This window comes from Myotis myotis, unplaced genomic scaffold, assembly GCF_014108235.1.
Source record: "Myotis myotis isolate mMyoMyo1 unplaced genomic scaffold, mMyoMyo1.p scaffold_m19_p_6, whole genome shotgun sequence".
NCBI lineage: Eukaryota > Metazoa > Chordata > Mammalia > Chiroptera > Vespertilionidae > Myotis > Myotis myotis.
Window position 1 is genome coordinate 86,727,906 of NW_023416368.1, and position 20,924 is coordinate 86,748,829.

The 20,924-nt window shown below is 53.0% G+C and overlaps 1 protein-coding gene across 2 annotated transcripts; it reads right to left on the minus strand.

The window, feature by feature from the left end:
- Positions 1-6,003: 6,003 nt before the first annotated feature.
- LSM4 (LSM4 homolog, U6 small nuclear RNA and mRNA degradation associated) lies at positions 6,004-16,311 on the minus strand. 2 transcript variants are annotated; one of them, XM_036311771.1, is made up of 5 exons: positions 16,160-16,311; positions 12,289-12,330; positions 10,814-10,912; positions 7,624-7,807; positions 6,004-6,277 (listed from the first exon to the last, which is right to left on the minus strand). In XM_036311771.1, the coding sequence occupies exons 1-5, from the start codon at positions 16,160-16,162 to the stop codon at positions 6,186-6,188; spliced, it is 420 nt and encodes a 139-aa protein (XP_036167664.1). In that variant the 5' UTR covers positions 16,163-16,311; the 3' UTR covers positions 6,004-6,185. The 2 variants fall into 2 exon arrangements, with proteins under 2 accessions (XP_036167664.1, XP_036167663.1); XM_036311770.1 differs by lacking the exon at positions 16,160-16,311 and adding an exon at positions 13,337-13,660.
- Between the last annotated feature and the right edge of the window lie 4,613 nt (positions 16,312-20,924).

A 20,924-nucleotide genomic window follows, 5' to 3' on the forward strand; every position in this document is an offset into this window, starting at 1 on the left:
TGCTAAGAGTTAGGAAGAAATTGCAGGGAGTGCAGAGGATCCACCTCCAAAGGGGGTGCTGGGAGGGTGCACCTGAAAGCCGGAGTGGCACATGCAAGACCTGAGGTCGGAATGCACAGTAAGTTGGAGGATCCAGGAGGAGGCCCGAGGTGGGGTAAGAAGAGGGGAGATGGGGGAAGGTAAGGGCGGGAGGATCACAGGAGCACCTGCCATAAGCAGATGGGGTGATGGGTAGTTGGAGTCCTCACCAGCCCAGGTGGAGCCCATGACTACCCTCCCCGCCTCATTTTCCCCACCAGTGCCCATGGTCCGGGAGGCTCAGGGGCCATCTTCCCTCTGAGTACCACGCTGGCCTCCCCACACTCTGGCTTACTGCTTCAGCCAGTCCCTGTCACCCCCTAGCTCTGCCCACTCCAGCTGTCCACTGCCAGCTCTCGCACAGGATGTTTCCTCACCTGCAGTACCCCCCTGCTTTAGACAGTCCCTGCCCCCTTCCAGGAAGAGCCTGGAAAGTCTGCAGGGAGCTGGTTGCTTAGGAGGCAAAAGGGCTGAGAGGCATGGCGGAATGGGCATCTTGGTCCTTGAGTGCTGTCAGCAGCCTGGGTAAAAATAACTGTGCCCCTGCCCCCGGCAATGACGTGAAAGTGCCTGCAATGATGGGGGATGTGCCCGAAGGAGGATCTGGTAGAATCCATGTTGCCATGGCGATGCTGACTCAGGCAGAGGCAGGTAGCAGCATCTGGTACCCAACTGGCCTGTCCCCGTGTTCACAGCACCCTGCCAGGCCCCTACTCTGCAGGGTCCACTCAGGAAGTGGCTTCTGAGACTGGGAGAAGGATGGTTAAGACCCTGGGGTAGCTGGATCAGTTCCTGCATCAACCCATCCAGCACCTGCTGAAAGGTGTGGGATCTGAGACAGTCTCTCCCTCCTGTTCCCAGTCTCTCACCCTCTCTTCCTGCATCTCTCTCTGCCTCTCCATCTCAGAGTACAGTTCAAACCCTTCCTCACACATCCCAGAACCTGTAGCGGCTGTCTATTCCACCTTCCTCTTTCCCAGTCATTTGTTCTCCAGCACATCAGCCCACTCCCACCTCGGGCCTTTGCACATACTGGTTTGCCTGGAAGACCCTGAGGGTCTTCACCTGGCATTTATCTTGCTTGATTCTTGGCTTCCTTATTATGTTTCTATCCCCACCTCCAGAGTATGGTCTGTGGTTCCTCTGGAGGCCTGTCTGCCACTTTCTGCCTTCATTTCCCTCACTGGGAAATGGGCACCTGGGCATGGTGGTCACAGCATGACCTCATGGAAAGGTGTGGATTAAGCGCTTACAACTGTGCCTAGCAGAGAGTAAACATTCAATAAGCACTTAGCAACAGTTCCATGAGCTAGCTGCTGAAGGATAAACAACGTGGTCCATCCACACAGTGGAGTATTATTCAGCCACAACAAGGAGTGACACACTACAATGTGGAGGAACCTCGAAAATGATGCCGAGAGAAACCAGACACAAAAGGCCACATGTTGTATGATTTCATTTATTTGAAATGTCCAGAACAACCAAATCCATAGATACAGGAAGCAGATTTGTGGTTTAGGGGCTGGTGCAGGTGGGAACAGATATGGTTTCTTTTTGGGATGAAAATGTTCTGGAACCAGATAGAGCTGGTTGCACAATATTGTGAAGGGCACCAAATTGCTCACTTTAAAATGGTCCATTTTATGTTAGTGAATGTTACCCACTTAGAAATAATAAAAAGGACACTGGGTAAAAGCAGGAACTCCTGGCCATGTGCCTCGGTTGGTTGGGTGTCGTCCTGTGCACCGAAAGTTGCTAGTCTGATTCCTGGTCAGAGCACATCCCGGGGTTGCCGGCTTGATCCCTGGTGCGGGAGGTAGACGCTTATTTCTCTCTCTCCTTCTCCCATCTTCTCTGTTAGGACACAGTGTGACAGGAGGCTGAATGGCTGGGATGATGTCAAGGACGTCTGGGTGCCTTGAAGAGGACAGTCTGCCCCCCAGGGGAGAGGGAGAAAGAAGGACCTACAACCTATGAGGGGTCTCACAGCAAGTAGGGGAGGCTATGGGGTTCAGTCCAGCTGAGGGCTCTTTTGGGGAGCCTGCTTTCTACAGACTTGTGGACACAAACAGCAAGAATAATTTTCTTGCCCTGGCTGGTTTGGCTCAGTGGATAGAGCATTGGTCTGCAGACTTAAGGGGCCTAGGTTTGGTTCATTTCTGGTCAGGGGCACATGCTTGGGTTGTGGGCTGATCCCCAGCAGGGGTCATGCAGAAGGCAGCCAATCAATGATTCTCTCTCATGATTGATATTTCTATCTCCCTCTCCCTTCCTCTCTGAAATCAATAAAAATATATTTTTTAAAAAAACAGTTTTCTCATTTTTAAGGAAAACAGTTAAGATATCCCTGGATAGTGTTGCTGCATCCAGGCATCCCCCTCCAAGAAAAGACTTCTAGGGGTTTCAGGAAAGGTTGCTTTTCCAGAATGTTCCGTGGAAAACTGCATCCTGGTCTCCATGGTGACAGTGGAGGCCGGCCACTGCACCACAGTCCACATGCATTTAGAGACAACCTCCAACCCTGGTCACCAGGGACACTCAATGTGCTAGAGGGTCACAACATGGAGGGACAGGACCTGGGGTGCTCACAGGAATGGTTTTCACAGGAACAGAAGGGAATGAGGGAGGGGAAGGCTCATGAGGACCTGCAGAGTATTTTTAGGCACTGAATGTAGCCCTGAAATATTTCCACGGCCACTCCCGACAGTGAGCTGGGTGACTATTTCAGTGCCTGGTTCCAGTGGAGGCGGGGCACGGATGAGTCACCCCTGGGTGACTGGGCCTAGACCGGAAGGGGCCTGTGAGGTGACTGCTCACCAGGCCAGGCATCTGGTGCCAGCCTCTGGGGCATAGAGGACAGCGGCCTGGCAATTGCCCATTGGATGGCATCACTGCTTACCCCCCCCCCCCCCCCGCCCCGCCATGGGCCAATCATCCTGACCTGGAGATTTACAGGGAGTGGGGGGAGCTCAGGCGCTCCACAGGTGCTCATTGAAGCACCACTGAGCGCTTCGGAGCATGAATAGAGTGTTTGTTGTATAGCAAGCATTCCCTCCAGTAACTCTCCCAACAACCCCGTGAGGTAGACTCAGACTTGTTACCAGCAGGCACGGGGGTGGGGGTGTGTGTGTGTTTTAAACCTGCAGGGCCCTATGTGCCTTGAACCCTGTCTCTCAGTTGAAACCATAGTAAGGGGAGTGAATTTTTAAGCAGGAGGCTATCTTGCCTCTTCCCTGCCCCAACTGACTCTAGACTCCTGACTCTGCTTGACACAACAGAACTGAGAGAAGGTAAATGGATCCCCTAAGTTCAAGGACGAAACAGGGAGGAGCTATGTGACCTGGGTCAGGTACCCATCCTCTCTGTGCCTAAGTGTGGGAGCAGGCCATAGAATCTCCGGGAGCTTGCACTTGCTGTTCCCACCACCATCTCTGCTCTCCTCCCATGACCAGTGCCTTTTTGTCCTTCCAGAGCTGGTTTGACTGTGTCCCCTCATTGGGGCCTCTCCCCTCCCCCCCCCCCCCCCCCCCCCCCTGTGGAAAGGTCCCCCGGTGTCCTGGGGTTATTGTGGAATGGGCAGCCCATTTGCCTGGGTCCTCATGGCAGCCTTGCTCCTTGTTCCACCTCATGGCCTCCATGAGGGGCTTTACTGGTTTCTTAAAACCAATAAAGAAGTTCCAAGTCCCCAGAACTACCTCTTCCTGGTCTCCTGGCTTCACCTTGGCCCTCAGTGTTCCAGAGCCCTCTGTCGCTTCCCATCTCAGTCAGGGCCTGCACCAACCCATTTCCTGCCCCCCTTCACTCTGCTCCCATCACCTATCTGCACAGAGGCTCTGCATGGGCTGTTCCTCCATCTGAACTCTCCCCCAAGACAGCCGGCTCCCTTGCCTCCCTCAAGCCCTTCTCACACATCACCTTCTTGCCTTCTCTGACCACCTCTACTTTCTCCTCCAAAAGCACCTGGATGGGTTGTGGCCCCTGTTCCTGTCCTAAGCCAGCCCTCTGTTCCTGCTGTGGCAGGTGGCCTCTCCCATTGAGTGGACAGCAGGCCTCTCCCGAACCCCCCTCCCCTGGCTAAGCAGCCAGCCCTTTGTCCACAGGGGGGTGGCAGAGGACCCCGGGGCACATGCTGAGCCACCGGAGACACTTACTGCCAATGCCAGGAGGAGCCTGGCACCAAGGTCCAATTGGCGGGTGGGAAGGACAGCTGCTGTCACACCCCCTGGAGGTGGTGGTGGTGGGCTCAGTGCAGGCATCAAGGAAGGATGACTTGGAGGTGTGTGCAGGCAAGGGTGACACAGAAAAGCAACAGAGACACCTCCCACAGCTGTATCTGTCCCAGAAACGGGCTCTTGGCCCCAGGCTAAATCACACCTGAGTGAGGGAGGCTCCCTGATGGCCACCAGGAGCAAACTCCAGGGGGAGGAGGTCACTGCCACATTTGAGGATCCTGCATTGTCTGCGGACAGACCATCAGGACAGAAAGACTGAGGCCCCTTACTTTTGGTTTCTCTTACTGAGGGTTTGAGGCTGGTTTCTTCAAACCAATAAGGAAGAAGACAAACAGGGCTGTCCTAACAGCCAGCTCAAGGCAGGGCATTCAGGAAGCCCAGACACCTAAGTGCAGGGCTAGGGCAGTGGTTTATGTCTGGGGTAAGATGACAGGACAGCTAGCCAAGCTGACCTTTGGAAAGGTCAGGGCCAGGTGGCTGGGGCTAAGGGCAGTGTGGTGACCAGAGACAGGCTAACATCCCTGAACTTCAGAAGGATACAAGGTGCTGGGAACCTCCGGACACTCTTGGTCCAAATCACAGTTAAACTGCCAGGAGCAGGCCCCCAAAAGACTTCCCATCACAGCCCATGGGACACTTGATCCCAGAGCCCCCATTTCATCAAAGCTCCACCAGACAGAACACCTGTGTCATGAGCCTGTTCCCAACCCCGCGGACCAGGAACCCAGAGGCCTTCGGTAGAGAGAGATGATGCTAGGAGAGGTGGGGGTGGGAGCCAGCAGGCCCCGACAGGGCCCAGCCTTGCCACCAACACTCCGCTGTTTTGCAAGAACCATTCACACCAGAGTTCACCCAAACAGAGAAGGCGACTGCCTCGAGTAATGTTTGTGTTTTCTTAAGCTTCTCCCCTCTTCTCCAAGGCACCACCATCCACAATGCGTGAAACTCTTGCCTTTCATAAGAAAATGTAGGACACGGTAAAAGTCCTGTTGAAAGTGCTTACCCTCCGCGAGATGTGCTGCAGGCCTAGAAAGGAAACTTCCTACAGGGCTGTGACTTACCGAGGATACCACATGCTATCATGTGCCAGTGGTTCAAAAGAAACTTCGGATTGGTGGTTGGTAGTTGTTTTGTTTTTATTTTTGTAACACAAAAGAGGGAGAAAAGCAAAGGAACAGGGCCCCACCAAGGCCCCACAACAGCATCTGAAGCACATGTCTGTGCGGATTTGTTCTGAAAAAACAGTGTCAGGTCTGTCTCAGGAAAACTCCCTGGACTGTCAATCTCAGTGCAAAGACCTTAAAATGAAAACTTCCCATCTGTTTGCCACACAGGGATCCAACAAGAGATGCAAAACAAACCTATTTGGAAAATGCCCCCGATAACACAAGGGGGAAGGCTCTACAGATGCATTCACACACAGAGCCTTCCAGGAATCAAGTTGGCTGCGACTTCACAAAATCAAAACCACCAAATAATATTTTCAACTGTAGAAATGCTGGCTTAAAAAAAGAACGTAATGCCTGGCAGTGTGGCTTGGGTGATTGGAGCACTGTCCTGTACACCAAAAGGTTGCAGTTTCAATTCCCAGTCAGGGCACATATCCAGGTTGCGGGCTCCATCCCCAGTCAGGGTACATGCCGGAGGCAGTAGATTGATGATGTTTTTCTCACATCCATGTTTCTCTCTTTCTCTCCCTTCTATCAAAAATTAATTAAAAAAAAAAGACAACATAAAGAGGAGGACCATAAGATGCACAGGTGGGGTCCCCCCAACACCTGCCTCTTTTTTTCTGTTCTGAACAGACTCATGGACGGGAGCAGACATGCGGCCTGTTGGGGGAGGGCTTAAGTCTCTGGGTAATGCAGGGCCAGCTCACTGTTTACCCGCCTGCCTGCCGGGCTTCTTTTCTGGCTGACCTCTGCCAGTGCCTGGGATCCCGCCTCTGCCACGGCCGCCAAACACACCTGCAGGACAGAAGTGGGGGCTGCATGGGAGCCAGGCTCCAGGGTAGGGCCCCCCTATGTAAAGTGGGGAAAAGCAGGCTGAAAATCTGGGGTGGAGTGTCTGACCAGAGCTGGGTATGGGTGGTGCTCGAGAATGTCCTCAGTGTGACAGAAGAGACCAGATCCCCCAGGTTGCAAAGGGTATGAGGAAGGAGAGAGGAGGACCACAAGTCACATCGAGGCTTGGGTCAGGCTTCCTGGGAGAGAGGGACGGGGGCTGGGGTGGGGGCTTGGGCTATGGAGTAAGTGGAGCAGGAGCCAGGACAGGGGCAGGACTCTGGCCAGGGGTGGAGCAGAGACCCCCAACTCTGAGGCTAAGGTGTACACGGGGGACCCAGGACCTCCCGCACACTAACACCATCCTGTAGGTCCAGTGACCAATGCTGGCACGGGGTGCCCCATCTCACCTCTCATGGTCAAGACCAGCTTTGCCAAGGTGGCTTCTCTTCAGAGTGGCCTGCGCAGGCCACTCCCCCCACCCTCCTTGCAGCTTAGTCACCAGTGGTACCCCCCCAGTGCAAAGAGCCTGGCCTTAGGTATCAGACAGCCCCTGAGAATTCAGGGCCCACTAACCCCCCGTTTCTGTCAACCCTCCACCTGAAGTGCCCTGTCACCCGAGTCTGGCTGAGAGCTGGCTCCAGGCCTGGCATTCAGAAGGTCCATACATAAGAAGAGAAGAGGGCAGGCCACTCCAAGAACAGGCACCCAACCAGGAAGGTGGGGCTTACAGACGGCCTCTAGGCTCAGGCCCCAGCTGACTGCACAACAAATTTAATTGTATGCCAGAGTTGTCATGTCAAGGCAGTGAGGGGAGTCTATAAAAAAGGTGTGACCTTGGCATCAAGGAGTCAGGGCAGGGAAGGGTTCTGTGCCAGGCCCTGAGTTGGGGTCCTTGCCCGCAGCCTGAGCAGGTGGGCACCACCAGATCCTCTCTACAGAGGGGAAACTGAGACTCAGGGAGGTGCCAGGCCATGCCCAGAGATGAGAGATTAACGCCCAGGTCTGCATGGCACCAGATCAATCCACTGGGCACCAAGGACTCAGCTGGGACCCCGAGTTGGGGTCTGGGACAGATGGCAGTCAGCAGCAATAGCCACTCCACAGAAGAGCCCTGTGAGTCACAGCCCCCCTGGCTCTGCTGCAGGGGGGCGGGGGGGAGGGGGGGTGGAGTTGAGGGGAGAGGCTCAGAGCCAGGCCTGCTGCACTGTGAGAGCACCAGCCAAGAATGTCAACACTGCGCTGAAATAGATGCCACGTGCTGCAGCCACTTGTGTGTGTGTGTGTGTGTGTGTGTGTGTAGGACCTACCTCGTCCAGCACCCCCCATGCCACGTCCTTTCTGCTGCTTCTGCTGCTGCAGGCCCCCACGGCCACGACCCTTGGCCACCACCTCTTCTTTGACCATGTCAATGATCTCATCGGGGATGCGCAGGTACTTGATGGTGCTGCCGCGGATGTAGCACTCGGGCATCCGCCAGAACTTGTCCCCATCCTGCACAACAGGGGGTGGGGATCTCAGATCCATGCGGGTCCCTTCAGAGTGGGTACAGACAGCTGGGTGCCACCTGTATCTCTGGCATCACCCCTGTAGGCTGCCAAGGACACAGTCCCAGATATGACACGAGGCCTCTCTAAAGGGGGTCTTACAGACCCTCAGCACCCTTGGCACAAGAGGAAGAGCGGCAGAGCTACATGGGAGATGGTGTCAATCTGTCCTCCAGTGTGGGATGGGGTTTGTTACCTGCAGCCCAAAGCCCAGGGTAGGGGGCTGCCCCATGCACCAGGTGCTGCCACAACCCACCTCCTGTCTGCACCTGTCCCCAGCCTTCTAGAACACACCTTCTGGAACCTTTTCTAGGGAGGTGCCATGCCATGCCCAGACACAGGTAGGTATGGAGACGAGGGCTTAAAGCCCAGGTCTGTGTGGGCACCAGATCAATCTGCTGGGCTGGACCTAGAGCTGACTCATTCATTCATCCAACTATCTCCTGGCAGAGGCTGAGCTTGGTGTGGGACACAGGCCAGCAGGAAGACATCCTATGTGACAGGTGAAGAGGTCCAGGAGGGGAAAGGGGAGGCAGGTTTGGCCCTCGCCAGGGTTAGCTCCCCAAGATGCCAATTTTCAGGGGAGCTAATTGAGGCTGGAGAGAGAGGGGGTTTGCAAAGTAAAAACCCTGTGGTTCCACCCTAGCCGGCTTGGCTCAGTGGATAGAGCATCGGCCTGCGGACTGAAGGGTCCCAGGTTCGATTCTGGCCAAGGGCACATGCCTGGGTTGCGGGCTCCATCCCCAGTGTGGGGTGTGCAGGAGGCAGCCAATCAATGATTCTCTCTCATCACTGATGTTTCTATCTCTCTCCTTCTCCCTTCCTCTCTGAAATCAATAAAGAAATATATATATTTTTAAAAGCCCTGTGGTTCCTAGGATACAGACTACCCCTCCCCGCAACCCCGTATCTTGGAACCAGCACAAGGCCTTTCCCTGAAGTCCCCTCCTGCTGCCCTTGGGTAGGAGCCTAGGGCCTCATATTCGTTTCCCAGCCCCACCCCTATTGCCTAGAGCCAGAAGCCTGGGCAGCCTTTTCCTCTCCCCACACCCTTAGAAATCAGACCAAGACCTCTCCCTGCTTAGAACCCAGCCAGGGTCCCTTGGCCAAGGACCAGGGGAGCGCCTAAGATCCAGCCCCACCCTGGCTGCCCTCTCTGGGTACTGAACACACCTTCCAGATGAAACTTTCTGGAACACACAAGGAGGGCTTTCCTGCCTCTAGGACTTTGCACACACCGTTCCCGCCTTTCCTTGTCCAGCTAATTCTGGTCCTTGACAGGGCTTGCCTTCCAGGCTCCCTGAAATCCCCAGTCCTCTCACTTGACACTCACCAGCAGTCTGGTCTGGCCCAGCATAAGCACTCGGAGGGTCAGACGGAATATTCGAGGGCTAACTCTTCCCAGGAACGTACATGAGCTCCCATCCCACACAGGAACCCCACGAGGCCCTGCACATTCCTTTCCCAGAAAGAGTGGGCGAGGGGCCAAGTCCATGGGGATGCAAAGTACAGCCAGATAGAACCAGAAGGATTCCATGGAAGCTGGAGGCCAGGGCTGGGGCTGGCTGCTCCTTGACTGGCTTTCCCTCAGCCAAGGACAGTCCAGGCTCAGTACGCTCCCTGCAGGAACCTCACTCTGCTTTCCATGGCAGTTTAGCGCCCGCCAACCAGTGCTCCCCTGGGACCTTAGCCCCTGGGGTCTCTGGACTCTGCCACCCACTGCCCAAGGGATTTCAAACCTCATCCCAGCCTCTCCTCCCAACCACCTGGTCACAGAGGGAACTCCCAGAGGAGCCATGTTTCTAGGCTTAGCTGACTCTGGAGGCTGGACCAAACTTTCCCCGAACCCCGTAGTTGGTTCTACAAGTGGACACAGACCTACTGGCCATGTGCAGAAAGACACATGCACGCCAGGCCATGCACTGCAGCACTGTCTGCTAGGACTATAATGGAGCTGCCCTACACCTGCTGCCTGTCATGTGGCAAGAAAACCAGGAGAGAGCTTCCAGCTGATGTGGAAGCTCGTGCCCCATTACAGGAAACAGGTCATGGAGCTGTGTAGGTGAGGGGAGGGGCCATGCCCACTAGTCTGCCCGTTGGAGTGTGAACCATGCAGAAGGATGGACCAGGGGTGGGGACTGTCTTATGCTGTGCTGTACTCTGGCATGGCAAACCCTAGGGGCATGCTGCCCTCCGGCTCAAGACAGCTCCAACCTGGCTAAGGCCCCCAGCAGCTTCTTCCTTTGTAACCTGGGGGGCTATTGCGGGCATGGGGACCAAGACTGGAATCCAGGCAGAAGGCTAGAGCCCATGCACATTATTGGGAGAGCGCCTGCCTCCACCGCCGTCCTTGTCCTCATGGCTCTGGGGTCTTCCCAGCCTGTGACCCCAGGGACACTTCCCAGCCCTGGGAGCTCAGGTTCTGGCCCTGCAGTTCCTGGGGAAGGTAAGCGAGCCTCTGGGGCCACAGGGCTGTCCTTGCCCCCAGATACCCCATCGCCACACCACCATGGCCTGCAGCCTGGAACCGCAGCAGCCAAGGCTGCCACTAGACTTGTCTCCAGAAGCACCCCCTCAGGCCTGAGTCTTCCTTTGTCAGGGGTGGAAGCAGGGGCAGGAGGAGAGGGATAACAGGTCAGTACCTGATCAGGAAACATCCCCACAGGTGCAAAGTCCTCACAGGTGCAGAGTCCAGGACACTGGGAGGCCCCTGCTCCTCACCTAGGCCCCACCCTTGGTAGGATGACCTGTGGTAGGCTGAGGAAGCCCCCCTACTCCTCCCAACAGGTGCAGGGAAGGGCCTTCACTTCATGGGGAAGCCAGAATGCTGAAGCTCTGTAAGCCTCCGGTCCAAGCGAGCACTGCTGGCCACACTGCCTCCACTCCCCACGCCTGCCCGCCCCACCCGACGGCCCCCGGGCGTCAGGCGCAGACTCCAGCTCAGGGCACTCACCCTCGACGTGCAGATCACCTCGCGCAGGTTGATGTTCATCCAGTTGTCACAGCTCACCAGGTGCCCATTGTACGTCTCCCCGTTCTTAAGCTCCACTAACTGGAGAGAAACGGGTCCCCAGTCAGCCAGGGGCCCCACGGGAGGCGCAGCCCTGCCAGTAAGAGTAGCCCCACCCTCATTCCGATTATGTCCTCGGCTCCTTTTAGTACCCAGGCCACGGCACACAGAGCCCAGGCCCCCAGAGAGGCCTATCTTACAGGGAAATGTTCTGCTTTCTCGTATACTTTGTGGGGCACTTCTACAAGGAAACCTTTTGTTTTTGGTGAGGAAAAAAAAAAAAGACCCAAAACCCAATAAAATCAATAAAGGTTGTGATTTCAAAACAAACAAAAGAATACTCAGCCCTGGCCCATGTTCTCAGTGGTTAGAGCATCAGCCTGAGCATCTAAGAGTCGAGGGTTCTATTCCCGGTCATATCTGGGTTGCAGGTTCGATCCCCAGCCTCTGGTCAGGGTGCATGCGGGAGGCAACCAATCTCTCTGTCTCTCTCACATTGTTGTTTCTCTGTCCCCCGCCCCGCCTCCGTCACAAACTCTCTAAAAACAAACAAACAAACAAAAAACAACCAATGGGAAAAATATCCTCGGGTAAGGATTAACAACAACAAAAAAGAATCAACTCAGATATTTGTGAAGGCATACATCCATGTAAAAATGTATACATGAACATTCACAGTAGCCAAATAGTCACAAATAGCCAAGAGACAGAAAAAAATCAAATGTACATCAACTGATGAATGGATAAACACATTGTGGTCCATCGACACAATGGATTATTATTCAGCCATAAAATACCACAATATACAGGAACCCTGAAAACATGCTGAGTGCAAGAAACCAAACACACAGGCCACCTGTTACACGACCCCGTTTATACGGAGTGTCAGAAGAGGCAAATCCAGAGGCAGAAGGTGGGTTTGTGGTTCTCAGGGATTGGGCCAGAAGCATGGGGAGGAACTGCTAAAGAGCACGGGTCTCCTTTTGGATGACGGAAATGTTCTGGATCCCAGAGAGGTGATGGCTGTGCAATATTGTGAGTTTACTAAAGGCCACTGCATTATTCACTTTAAAGGGCTGAGTTTTGTGGTATTTGAATTACCCTGAATAAAAAGAACACACATACATCACAGAATTAGTTAACCCGCTGGGAAAATGAATGGAGGGAGCTTCCACTATGAGTCTCTCTCGTGTTTGACTTTTCTTTCTGTTTGACATTTTTAATAAGCACATATGACTTTTGTAAGCAGCAACAATGACACTGGTCCTGACCTGTGTGGGAAGTAAGAGACAAGCTGCTGTTGTGTGGACAGGTGGGGAAGCAGGTTTGGCCAGAGGCACCTCACCCTTGGCCCAGTGTCCCCATCCCTGTGCTAAGGCTGGTGCCCACTGAAAGTGGCTGTCCCAGATGGTACGTACCATGGGGTGATTCTGAGCCGTCTTCAGCAGTGACAACGGGAGCTGAAATGCAAGCAAAAGTACAAGATCTGTCTGTTTAATCAGCTCCGGGAGCCCCAGGCCTCTGGGGAGGGTCCCACGATAGCACCAGGAGAGCAGGAGCACACACGCCTAACCCCGTCCGGGAGAGGCATTCTCCTCATTCTGCACAACCCCAGGACACACACCTGCCCCCCAGTTTAGGAAAGAACCCTCTCAAGGCCCCTCTTTCCTCCCAGGGGCAGCTGACACCTAGGCCCAGTGCTGTTTATGTGGTATTTTTTTATAACTCACACTGCACATTGTCCTCACACCCACCATGCTTATCAGCAGCATCACAGCATACAGGTCCCTCTGCTGCTGTTTTGCTCAACTGATATTTAAGATGAATACACCCAACTCCAGGTCTCATTCCCAGCACTGCATATGGCAACTGTCACACCCTCTTTACAGATGGGGAAACTGAGGCTCAGAGAACTCTGCCCAGCACTAGAGCTAGTAAGAGAGCTTGGCTGGACTCTGTCTGAAGCCGGAGGGCAGCCCCAACTGGACCAAGAGTGACTCGGCCAAGCACAGTGGGGAGTCCACCTTGATCTGAAGAGGACACACTGAACTGGGTTTTCAAAGACAGGAGTTCACCAGGTAAGAGGAAGAAACATTGCAGAGAAAGCTTGTGGTTATTGCAAGAGATGGCAGATAAAGGATGGAATCTTTTAAAGCTCACCCAGATAAGGTGGGCTTTTAAGATATTTCTTTTTCCGTCATTACTGAATTTCTTTTTAATAACAAACATGGTGCACCTGGAAAAAAATCAGCTCTTCTCACTCTGGAAACACAAATCAGGACCCATACACTGGAGCCACCTCCGGCTCTCCAGAAAGTGACTCAGGTGTGGTGCTTGGGTCCAGGCCCAATGGTAGCCAATCAGTACGGCCAGAGGAAGGTTCTGGCCTAAGGACCCTGCAGACAGGAAACTGCCTCAGGGAGCAAGAGGTTTTGCTTCATCCTGCCCTGGCCTCACACGACTCACTCGATATGGGCAGCTGTTTCTCCAGGTGGCAGAATGGAAGGCATCTCCTGTGGAGGTGGAAATGGCCCTCAACCCCCACGGGGTGGCTCTCCATGGAAGGGCCTGGGTTGGGGGCCAATCCAGTATCTCAGAGGCCTTCCCCAGAAGAGTCACCAGGGAGGTCCGGAGACAACAGGAAGCCAGGCCCCAGCCCACTTCCTGCACTGGCTTCCTGGACTGGCAAGATAAGAAGAACGAGCCACGTGGAGGAGAGGCAGCTGCTCCAGGGAGGATGGGCAGGTTGGGGACACCCCTCTCATTTGGGTGCATCAGTGTGACGCTGCACCGGGCGTGAAGGAAACTCCCAGGAGGACCAGAATGGCACCTGGGGCCACGCGCCCAGACTGCCTTTACTATGGAGAAGCTGTGGGCTTTCCTGGGCAAGAGGGAATCTGAACCAAGGTGATGCGACACCGGGTTCTGCTCCCAGATCACTGGAAAGGGGAAGGGCCCGGCCAGACCTGGAATGTGAGAATGAAAAATGGACTCAGTTGCCAAGAAGCAGAGGGAGGGTCAGAGGAAGGAGTTGCCCAGGGACACAGAGCAAGGTCATAAGCCAGTGAGAGCAGACGGATGCCTGTCCGCAAGGGACCCACACATGTATTTTATGACATATACAGCCTCTAGGCCAGTGATGGCGAACCTTTTGAGCTCGGCGTGTCAGCATTTTGAAAAACCCTAACTTAACTCTGGTGCCGTGTCACATACAGAAATTTTTTGATATTTGCAACCATAGTAAAACAAAGATTTATATTTCTGATATTTATTTTATATATTTAAATGCCATTTAACAAAGAAAAATCAACCAAAAAAATGAGTTCATAGGTTCGCCATCGCTGCCCTAGGCTGATGATGGCCCCTCTCAGGTCACCACGTTGTCCAGCTGCTGGCAGCACCGTTCTGGAGGACCCACATCCTCCACGGCGGTCACTGGCTGCACTCTATCCACAGAGGAGCCGAGGATGCCTGAAACACATACGGGACCAGCACTTGCTCCCAGCCCTCCCCTGACTTCCCTCTCACTCACCCCCCAGGCGGGCCAGACCTGACAAGGCTCCAGCAAACAGGCCCATTCTGCTCCTCACTCCATGCAGGTCCCTATTGCTCAACCTTTGTTCCTGCCATTCCCGCTGCCTGGGGTGCCTTTCCCCAGGCTGGCTGCGGCTCAAACATCACCTCCCTCTGCCAGGACCTCATAATAACCCCATTTAGGAAGCGAGGTTTCCACCTGGGCCACCCTGGGCTGTTTCCATGATAGCACTTAGCCAGTCTCTAATTATCTTGTTTACTTGTCTCCCTGGCTAGACTTGAAACACCACGCCTCTTGCTGGACTGGAAAACTCAGAAAGTGTGGGCTTCGTCCAATGCCAAGCACGGGGCTGGGCACACCAGGTGGACTAAGGAAATATTTGCTGAATAAATACAAGGGAAATACACATACTGCCCAGGCAGGCACATGGGGCAGGCGGAATGCTCGCCCCACCCCTCAAATAAGGAGAAGCTCAAGGGAGAGGTGGCATCCAGACAGCCCTCCACGGCTGCAACCAACGACCAGGAGCAGTGGCCAGGTCTGGCCATCTCCATCCTCACGCCCAAACTGTGCTGGAGAACTTAAAACTCAACGGGAAAGAGGAAGATGGGTGAAGGTGTCCAAAGAAATGGGAGAGGGCCAAGCACTCAGCTCTGGGGGAGACTGGAATTGGGAAAGTCAGAAAAGCGCAAGGAAAGAGGGTTCCTTTCTCTGGGCTTTCTCACAACGTTTGGAGCCTGGTTGTCAGGTCCGGGCCAATCCTGGGCCAGACCCAATGGGCTCCTGAGGTTCCCAAGTCCAAAAGCCGGCATGGACCACCATCCCCGCGTACACACCCAGCCCTCCGCTTCCAGCCGCCGGGACCACAGGGAACTGGGGAGGTGTCATGCCAGTGGAAACGATGGGCCTGCACCTTGCACGGGCTCGGTTCTGGGCTCTGAGACTGTACCAGGGACAAGTACAAAGATCTGCCGCCACGGAGCTTAAAAGAGGGATCATGCTGCTCCTCGCGGGGAGGAACCTGGTCCCTTCTCTCAAGTCGCAGCGCGACGCGGGCGCTCCCGGGCCACGCACTCCCCCCGGAAGCCCGGCTCGGAATTCCTCTGCGGGGGCCTCCGTCGCCCTGTCAGGGTCTCAATGTTTCCTTCTGGGAACGGAGAGCGCGCAGTTGGTCCGCTCCTGGCTCAGAATGCCCTCTCCCCCTGCTTTGTGATCCGGGGAGAAGAAACCCCTTTTCTGGATCTGCTTTTCAGCCTCAATACGAGGCACCGGAAGTTGCGCTGCATTCTAGGGCTTTGCAAAAAAAACCCCGAAGTCCCCAAAACTGGTTTAATGAGAGAACTCAGGCGGGCCCCCTCCTTCCTCGCATTCCAGCTCCCCAACAGGAGGCCACGGTGGTCGGAGGAACTCGGGGACACTTCCCTGCCACACTCCCTCTGCTGCATTCACCGGGCCCTTCAGCGGGTCCCCGTCCTCTCCAGCCTCAGTTTCCCCATCTACAAAGTGGGAGGACTGCGGCCAGGCCGCCATACTATGGTGACACGTTCGTTCAAGCCTAAGTTTTCGGAGACCGACGCGCTGGGTACCCTAGGAGAGCCTCCTGCCCTCTCGGGCCTCAGTTTCTCCTCCTTGGGCCGAGGGCGGGCCCCATTACACACTCACTCCGCGCCGCCCCTGCCCAGAGCCAGCCCCGAGGTGCCTTGGAGGCCGCGCCCCCGCCTCCTGGCGAGCACACGCCATCACCCTGCCCTCACCATGGTGGCGGCAGGCACCTGGCCCGCCGGTCACTTCCGCCGCGGCCGCCTCCGTTCACGCGCCCGCCGGTGGCCGCCCCGCCGCGCGCCACTAGACTGAATGGAATGGCAGCGACGAGAGCCAGTCCGGACGGGGCTCAAAGGTAGGGTGACCAATCCGTGTGGAATAGGGCGGGGCCTGTTAGGCACAAGGGGCGGGCGGTGCCGTATTCCCGCCGAAGGAATAAGGGAAAGAGCCGTAAAGTGCCGCGGTGAGTGCTGCAAAACGGGGCGGAGCAACGTGCGCCGGCACTGGAGGCTTGTGGGTAAGAGCGCATGCTCATGTGAAACCCTCGCTGATGTGGGCTCCACACTGTGGACAAAACTGGTTATTCCTTACACCTTGCAGTTGGAGAAACCGAGGCTCCACGGTTATTAGGAAGTGCCTTCGGGCCCCTGACTCTTCTTTCTTTTTCGTTTTGTTTTGTTTGGGGGGCTCCTACGCTTCTGATACTATTGTAGTTGTTCCTTATCCAAGGCACATATTTTGGTAATTTGCCCCTCCGAGCCTTAGTTATCCACCCTATAAACCCAGTGTAATGATAGAGTCTGCTCTATAGAAGGTTTCGGTGAGAATGAAACGAGCGAAGCCACTTTGGACATCATCTGGCACATACTAAGCACAACGAATGCATGGGCATGCAATAGATATTTATTGAGCACCTACGACTTGCTTACTCTTGGAAACACAAGTGAACGGACCTGACAGAACTGGCTCTCCTCGGGCTGCGGAGATGGCCGGGAGACAGACGGTAAACGAAATGAGTAGGTAAATGTATTCCTTCCTTGCGCTGCTGTAAGAAATCACACAATAGAAGCCGGAAAGCAAGGTGTCAGCAGGGTTGCTTCCTACAGAAGCCGCAGAGACACAGTTCATCCCATGCTGCTCGCCCAGCTTCTGCTAGCTGGCAAGCTTTGGAGTTCCTCGGCTTGTGGACACATCACTCCAATATCTTTTTCTTCACACGGCTTTCTTCTCTCTGTGGGCCTGTGTCTAAATCTTTCTCTCCTTTCTATTACACGGACAGTCCTTTTTCTTAATGGAACCACTCTAAATCTAGGGTAATGTCACCTCAAGATCCTTAACTACATCTGCAAAGACCTTATCTCTCTATATAAAAGGCTAAGTGTCCGACGGTAGGTAAGTCCGATTGTCTGACCCACTGGTACATATGACGCACACTGGCAATTTTAAAATAAACGTTGACTCGCGCATGTGCGATACGTATAAAACTCTCACTCGCGCCAATCGCATGCGACGCCAGAATGTATCTGAAGACCAACTATTGGCACTTTGTTGTTGTTATATCATGTTGTTGTTTATTAATCAATTTATCAATCATTGTTTTGTCAATGTTTTTATATCATGTTGTTATTTGTTTATTAATCAATTTATTATTTTCATATACATTTTACTAATTTTCTTCTTGACATTTCTATTATAAAGGGTGGATAGTGATATTAAAATATTCTGTATTTTAATTTTATAATACTATCTATACTATTTTGATATGTAGTTTTTTGCAGTAACGTAATTACTGCACAAATCTTTCCTCTAATTAATTGCCTTTAAATGTACACGAATTCGTGCACTGGGTCACTGGCTTCAAATGAGGTCATACTTAACAGGTATCGGGGTTTAGAGCATATCTGTCATTATGTTAGTGGATTGGCCAATGACTGACCCCGTATAAAGTGCCAGACACTTGTTACCAACAGTTGTCCTTCATGCTTTAGTTTGGGGGTCCTGAGATGAGTACTCAAGGTCACATAGTGTGTTCAGGGGGTGACTCCAGGATGCCCCCATTGGGGGTGGAGACCTGATACAGGAAGGGAAGGATCCTGCGGGGGGCACCAATAAGAAGATGACACAGGAAGCAAGCGGAGGTCAGTCCAGCTGGGACAACAGCATAAGAGCTCATGTCTCATTGTGGTCCCACCCAGGGTCAGGGCAGCTGACGCATTTATTATCCAAGTCCCATCTATCATCAGTTCAAGGCTTCCCCCCGGGGAGCTGGCGAAGTCTGGGATGGGTGCAGGATGTTGACCGGCAGCCAACAGCGATGCCCTAACTGTGTTAGAGGGATCAGGATGAACTGCCAAACTTGGTTTGTTAGGGTAAAGGCTACTTGATGTAAACAACAGAAACTGGGGTGCATGAAGTGCCCCGGCATTAATGTGGTGGTGGAAGTAGGAAGAAATCTTGTGCTGCATCACTCCTTTCTGACTTTTCTATGCAGAGGCTTTCTTCTTTTTAATATATTTTTATTGATCTCAGAGAGGAAGGGAAAGGGAGAGAGAAATGTCGATGATGAGAGAAAATCTTCGATCCTCTGCCTCCTGCACGCCCCCTACTGGGGATCGAGCCCACACGTGCCCTGACGGGGAATTGAAACCTGACCTTCTGGTTCATAGGTCAATGCTCAACCACCCAGCTACAACAGCTGGGGGAGGCTTCTTCTTTTGTCCAATTGGCAAACTCCTATTCACCCTTGAAAACTCCACTTGGGTGACCCCAAGTGGTAGAGTGAGGTCACTGCGGCTTTTGTAAGTCCTTTCAACATAGGGTGGCCAGAGTTCTCCATTCCCCTGGGCATAGTGATTGATTAAAAGGGAAGCACATGACCAAGCAAGGCCAATTAGAATCTCCCTTGAGTCCAGCTGACGTGGCTCAGTGGGTGAGGTCAACCTATGAACCAGGAGGTCATGGTTCCATTCCTGGTCGGGGGCACATGCCTGGGTTGCTGGCTTGATCCCCAGTGTGGGGTGGAGGCAGCTGATCAATGATTCTCTCTCATTCAATGATTCTCTCTCATTGATGTTTCTCTCCCCCCCTTCTCCCTCTCCCTCTCCTTTCCTCTCTAAAAATCAATAAAAACATAAAAAAAAAAAGAATCTCCCTTGAGAGAGATACTGAGGGTCAGGAGGGAGAAGAGGGAGAAGAGTGTTTTCCATGGAGGTTGTTAAAAGTGAAATAGTGAGATATTCCTATTTACTGAAATAGTGCAATTTACAAGTGAGATAGAGAAAAGCCAGTGCCATGAGGTTGCAGCATACATAAGAGCTGCTTGGTGGACAGGGTGGCATGGTGTGAGCCCCTGGATCCAGCTATGCCTAAAGCCATTAGGTCTGACTTTCCACTTACGTGAGCCCAAGAAGTTCATTATTGCTTCATCCACTTGGAGTTTGGATTCTGTCCCCTGCAATGGCCAGAACCTGCACTGATGCGTAGCTGCTTCGTGGACTCTTCAATGACTGACCCCAAAATCTAATCATTCCCTATCTTACACTTTGAACTTTGGTACCTTGCATAGATTTTCATTATTACCTGGTGTGTGGCACATTTAATTGTGCTTTTGTACACTTAGGCCTTCTGGACTCTGACTTGTAGGAGCAAAAACATGAGAGGTTGCATGGGCCACTATTTGAGGGAGTCAGCATAGTTCCTTCTCCCCTCTCCTCATGGACACATGTCCCTGGCTCAGCCAATCAGAGGGCTGTCCTAGGCTGGTGCTGGAATTGCAGAGTCAGAGTAACGTCATTCAGGCACAGACATGGCCATCTCTCCACTCCAGAGTCTTGGCCCTGTTTAATTCTGTACCTGATGCTTCGTGAATCCCTATCCTTTCTTATCTCTTGAACCAATATTCCTATTTTTTTCATTCCAGTTGAAATTGTATTTCTGACAGCAAAACCTTTAAGAGTGAGGACCAATGTACCTATCAAATTACCAAAAATATCCTACCCTCCACTAAAAAAAAAGGAGGGGGAACATTGTAAAACCCGGTGCTAGCAAGGTTATGGTGAAACCAGTGGACATATGTTTTCTTCTGAGTGGGGAAAATGGCATTATGTCTCAGAATCCATAAAAGTGTCACATCCACTCAGTAATTCATTTCTGACAACTTATGCTAAGGAGGTCTTGCAAATGTAGGGAACCATTCTGCCAGACCTTGCAGCAATGTTGCCAACCCTAAACCAGCAGGAACAAAAACATAAAGGTCTGATAACAGTGGACTGGTTGAGTAAGCTCTGGTTCATCCACTAGACAGAATTTTTCCATTTTGGACTTAGTGTATCGCTTCTAAAAAAAATAGAATAGAGAAAGGGGAAAATAGTAAGTTGATAGAGACTTGAATAGTGGAGACACCTGGCAGATACCACATGTAGTGAATTAAATGGTGACTCCCTAAAGGTATGTCCAAGTCCTAACTCCCTGAACCTGTGAGTGGACCTTATTTGAAAAAAGAGTCTTTTCGGTTGTAATTAAGTTAAGGATCCTGAGATGAAATCATTTGGGATTTAGGATGGAGTCAAAGCCCAGTGACTGGTATCCTTCTAAGAGAAAAGCTGAGGGAGATGTGAGACACAGAAGACAGAGGGAGAGATTGGGGTGATGCAGCCACTAGCCAAGGAATGCTAGGAACCCCCCAAATCTAGAAGAGACAATGAAGGACCCCTCCCTTAGCATCTCCAAAGGGGATGTGGCCCTGCTGACACTGATTTTGGACTTCTGGCCTCCCAAACTTTGAGAGGATAAATTTGTCTTTTCAAGCCACTGACTCTGTGGTCATCTGTTATGGCAGCCCCAGGACATTCATCACCTGTTATGAATCATAATGTAAATATCTGATATGCAGGATGGTCTTAGGCGACCCCTGTGAAAGAGTCATTCGACTGCCAAAGGGGTCGCGACCCACAGGTTGAGAACCACTGGCATATTAGG